This window comes from Myotis davidii, unplaced genomic scaffold (genome assembly GCF_000327345.1).
Source record: "Myotis davidii unplaced genomic scaffold, ASM32734v1 scaffold455, whole genome shotgun sequence".
In the NCBI taxonomy this organism is placed as follows: domain Eukaryota; kingdom Metazoa; phylum Chordata; class Mammalia; order Chiroptera; family Vespertilionidae; genus Myotis; species Myotis davidii.
In genome coordinates, this window is record NW_006287459.1 from 1897424 (window position 1) to 1903048 (window position 5625).

At 39.5% G+C, this 5625-nt stretch overlaps 1 protein-coding gene across 1 annotated transcript in view; it reads right to left on the bottom strand.

Moving 5' to 3' along the window:
• The window catches only part of CORIN (corin, serine peptidase), a 181332-nt gene that overhangs the window by 71703 nt on the left and 104004 nt on the right, over positions 1–5625 (bottom strand). The window contains exon 6 of the mRNA XM_015560986.1: positions 190–297. Coding sequence (XP_015416472.1) covers positions 190–297 — 108 coding nt within the window. The remainder of the gene's footprint in view (positions 1–189; positions 298–5625) is intronic.

The following is a 5625-nucleotide window of genomic DNA, read 5'->3' on the forward strand; positions in this document are numbered from 1 at the left end:
GCCTCTCGTTTATACATAAGACATAATTGAGGCTGGTAATTGAAAAAAAACCTCCCCTTTCTAAAATTAAGAAACCAAACATTTTATAATTTAACCTGCTCATAATCATATTAAAGAACAAGCTACATGTGCTTGGTGATAAGTTTCTGAAATGTTTAATGAAAACCTTAGGAAGACAATGCTACTTACCACAGTTTTGTTCATCACTCAGGTCCCCACAGTCATCATATCCATCACACACAAGGCTGTAATTAAGACACTTGCCCGTGTGACAGTGGAACAGATTCTCGCTGCAATCTGCAAATAAGAGAAACCACTCAGGTACCATCTGAACAGAAGGTGATGCTATAGTGGTGCGCTATGTAGCAAAAGCATATCAGCAGGAGGGACAGCCTGGTCCACACCTAGTGCTGTACAGGTGAGGAGACTGGTGCAGAGAGAGCCAATGACTTGCTCACGGTCACATAACACGCTACTGCAGAACCAGGACTAGGACCCTCAGGCTCCCAAGCTATTGCTTTTATCACTTTCTGAGACTTTCACTTTATGTCCCCTGAAAGCTCCTTTATAGTCAAAATGAGAAATGATAGTCTCAATTCATCATAGTTCCTCATGAAGTTCATGTTCATACAGAAGCAATGACTTCAGTAGAGGGTAAGTAGCTATTTCCTAAAAATGTTCCTTTGCAATGTAAGTCTAGTTTTGTCCATGATAAACATAAACACAATGGAGAGAAGAACTTATTTTGATTATAGAGTCATTACTCACTTTCATACAAACATGATCCCTTAAGTTAGCAGTTCTCAACCTGTGGGTCGCGACCCCTTTGGCGGTCGAACGACCCTTTCACAGGGGTCGCCTAAGACCATCCTGCATATCTGATATTTACATTACGATTCATAACAGTAGCAGCATTACAGTTATGAAGTAGCAATGAAAGTAATTTTATGGTTGGGTCACAACATGAAGAACTGTATTTAAAGGGCCAGAAGGTTGAGAACCACTGCAAGTCAATGGAGTGTTTCATAAGATGACCCTTAAATAAGCAGGTACTGTCTTAGAGTATGGCATAAAGATAAGAATGAGTGGTATGCAAGTCAATGGAGTGTTTCATAAGATGACCCTTGGATAGAAAGTCGTCACAGGAGATATACAAATGGCAAATTTGCACATGAAAAGGTGTTCGATATAATTACTTATTAAGGAAATGCAAATTAAAACCACAATAAGATACCAATATACACCTCCAAAATGGCTATAATGAAAAAGACAGACAATAGCAAGTATCGACAAGGATTCTGAAAAACTGAAACTCATACACCACCGGTGGGAATGTAAAATTACAATGCCACCATGTAAAGCTGCTGGGCAGCTTCTTATAAAGTGAGCTATAACTTTACCATGTGATTCATGAATTCTACCCTTAAAAATCTACTCAAGAGCAATGAAACATATATCAACACAGAGACTAGTATATGCATTGTCCATAATAGCATTATTCATAACAGCCCAAAACTAGAAACAATCCAAACACTCAATGGTGAGTGGATAAGTAAGATGTAGTATATGCATATGATGGAATACTATTTAGAATTACAAGTATTGAACTAGTGATACATGTGACAGCATAGATGAACCTCAAAAACATTATGCCAAGTGGAAGAAACCAGACACGAAGACTACAGATTGTGTGATCCACTTATAAAATTTCCGTAAAAAGCAAACTTATAGAGACAGAGATCAAAGCCATGGCGATCTGTGGGTGGAGAAGTAGAAGTGCTTCTCTGGGGACTGACTGCAAATAGGTGGGAGGGAAATCTGGGGGGAGATGGAAAAGTTCTAGAAGTGGATTGTGGTTATGGTTGCACAACCATAAATTTACTAACAATCAATGGGATACATTTATGGTTTGTAAATTATACCTCAATAAAAATGCAAAACTGTTTTAAATTAATATACATAAAAATGCCTGCCTTGGCTAGAAAGTAGATTTCTTAGGTGTATTATCTTTCCTCTTATTTGAAGTGAAGTAAGTACAAAAATAGATCCTTAAGTCTGGAGAGAGAGCATGGAAGATGGGCAGAAGTGTGGATGGCATTAACACTTCACCATGTTTCAGGTAGAGGGAACAAGAACATGGAAGAGGAGAGAAATAAGGGTACATTTGAGGGTCAGTCTACTTAGCTGATGAAGACCAAGAATCTAGTAGTCAATAGTACGGCCCCCTGAATTCCAGCTGATCATTTCTCCTGAGGCAGAAGCCTCATCTCATACAATTGGGCTCTATTCTTTTAAAATAAGTTACTTAAATACTTTAGAATAACATCATTTTAGAAACAAAATGGGCCTTAGAAATCATCTGTTCAGCACCCTCATTAAAAAGTTGTTTTGTGTACACAAACACACATACATGTGAACACATTGCTCACATGTATATACATGCAGAAATTGTAAGTACTCATTTTCATTTCCCCCAGGCTGAGTAATTTTCAAATGAGATTAACCATCATAAGGAAAAATATAGGAACTACAAAGAGGTTCTAGTTTCACCTTGAGAGCTGTACTATTTCCTCCCATTCAGCAGAGGGCGCTAACTCCCCACTCTGCACCCAATCGCTGCCTGGGACTATTGCGCATGTGCTAGCTGAGTCTGAAAAGGATTCTGACCTTTGTGATCTTGCCCACCAAGCAGAGTTGGGAAATCTGTGCATCAAGATACATGCATTTCCTTGAAAAGTTGTAAAAGGTCTTTTTTACAGTTTTGTTTTGTTTTCACCTAAAGTACTCTTGTGGGAAGTTTTGAAGCAGTATGCTAGAATACGTACTAGCAAGGATTCTCAACTGGACCATTAACGCGAAAGTACTGGCATTCCCTGAAAGTGGTGGTGCGGGGGAGGGGTGGCATATTTTAAACCATATGAGTTAGGTGGGGTTTTTTTTTTAAGCGGTATACTTCACTTCTTTTGATTGTAGGACTGGGGCATCAAACACTCCTTACAGAATCTGATTAACACACCAAAATTTTCCAATGATTCATGTGTCCTCTGTGAAACCTATTCTAGGATCCCCAGTAACTCACACTAAGACCTCATTTGAGATATTTTTAAATTAATGCTGTCATGTATTAAATTATTTCATGGATGACTCAAGCATTAAAGAAAACAATTCCTTATTATTTACACACACAGGTACAGCTTCAACTTTCCACTGCTATGGCTTACTTGGTTAGAAGCCATTCTCAGAGGTTAGATACAAAATTAGCTACATTTGGAAAACAACTTGTTACCCTCCCTAAAGTCTGTGTGACTAGTAAACACACAAAACCCGAACCGGAGACACTGCACAGCCAGAAATACATAGCAAATAGCAAAGGTCACAGTGCCTCCTTTTAGTGGAGTAAATGTTTATTTGCACTGAAAAGAAATGTTGTCAGCACAATTTGGGGCCAACGAATGAAAATGTTCAAAAGCTACTTGCTGTGATTTTCTTGCTCAATACAAGCATAATTTTGCATGACCCGAGGTAGATGTTTTTCTACATACAGATCATTTTTCTTAATGAGAGCTTGATACAAAATGTTACTTCTGAACTTCTTGCATGTTAATATTTATTTCAGTTTGGCACCTCACACTATTAACTTTTGTCTCTTAAAATGATTGTGAGATTAAGGGAGAAAACGAAGGAACAGAAAACATTTTATCAAGGATTTCACTCAATTTGCTCAGTCTCTATGAGTCTGTAAGCATTAATATGTTGCCTCATTTCAAGGTTCCAGTATGGATGCTCAATTTCTCCCTCCAAATCCCCTCATTTTCAAATGACCAGAGAGGTTAAATGGTTTGCCCACAGTTGCCCAGCTCACTAATAGCAGGGCTATGAGGTGAATCGAGGCTTCTTGTCTACCTGGGGTTCTTTTGACTACTGACTTCTATCTTTGGTTCTCAACCTTCCTAATGCCGCGACCCTTTAATACAGTTCCTCATGTTGTGGTGACCCCCAACCATAACATTATTTTCATTACTACTTCATAACTGTAATTTTGCTACTGTTATGAATCGTAATGTAAATATCTGATATGCAGGATATATTTTCATTGTTCGCGACCCACAGGTTGAGAACCGCTGAAGGGTTTCTGAATTGCAGTACTGTTGACAATTTGAACTGCATAATTCTTTGCTGTGGGAGGGGCTACCCAATGCGATGTAGCAGCATCCTTGACCTCAACTCACTAAATGCCAATAGCATGGCTCCCAACCCCCACAAATTTGTGAGCATCAAATCCATCTCCATATATTATAAAAATGTCCTCTAGAAGACAAAACTGTCCCCACTGGAGAACCACTATTCCACAGCATCTGAAGATCACCTCAATCCAAAGCCATCTTTTTCATCAGCTCTTTCATACCAACCAAACTCCCAGTAGCCCTCCTCTCTTCCCAATTTACAGGACCTCCCTTTCTGTTTACACCACTCTTCTTTCACTGTGTGACATCTCTTCTACTACATTGTTCTAAAATACCACGTCCAATGACCTCTATGCTTCTAGGCCATCTCCCTGGTTAGATGAAAAGCCTCATGAAGAAAGAAACCATGTCTTAAGAGTCATTAGACTTCCTAGGCATCTAGAATATGCTTCACACACAGCAGGAAGTCAAGGATATTCAATAGTTGGATTGATTCAGCATAACCAAACTACCACTAAACAGACGTGAATTTTCCAGACATCTGACGTTTCTTCCTTCAGTGGAGAATGAAATATTTGTATTATTTTGATGGAAATATTTCTCATATTTAGTTGCATCCCTATCTCAGTAAAAAAAGAATATAGTAAATGCAGTCACTTGTGATGATTGGGAAACATCATTTGGAAAACCACCTGAATTAGAGTCCCTACATGTGGAAATGCCACTGTCAACCCATCTGGATGACAAAGAAAACCAGGGCTAGAGAAGTCGCCTGCCTAACGTCATAGAGCTAGAAACTTTTAAAAGAAAACTTTTTGTAATTTTCAAAATTCCTTATGCTACATCATTAAATTGTTCCAGGTGGTTGGAAATCTGTTCGTTCTACAAATACTTAGGATGAGACTGATAAACACAGCAAAATTAGTTAGGGGAGAAAGTCAGGAAGCAGTCCCGATACCTGTAATAGGCAGTCATCTCCCAAGCACAACAGAGCATCCAAAATACACATTTGCCATAGCAATGATCAGAATAAAACCACTTGCCGAGTCTTTTATGGACAAGGGCAAGTCAAAGGCAGCACAGTAGAGCAAACAGCATTCGACTTGGCCCCATTCGAGACTGGGTTCAAACCTAGCACTTGGAACCACTGGCAAATTTTTTCATTGCCTTAAGCCTCAGCTTGGCATGTGAACAGAAGGGGAAGAGAATACCTTCTTTGCTGAAAATTAAGTCAAATCATGGAGGTACATGCTTCCAGCACCGTTGATTGGGGAACTCACAAATAAAATACACCTTCCCTTCCTTTCTTTCAAGGCCCTCCCCTCCCCCTCTCTTTTCTCCTCCTCCTCCTCCTCCTCCTCCTCCTCTTCTTCCCCTATTTGCCAGAAGCCAGGCACCAGGCTCCTCCTCCTGCTCCTCACTGGAAAGGCTCAGCAAAACG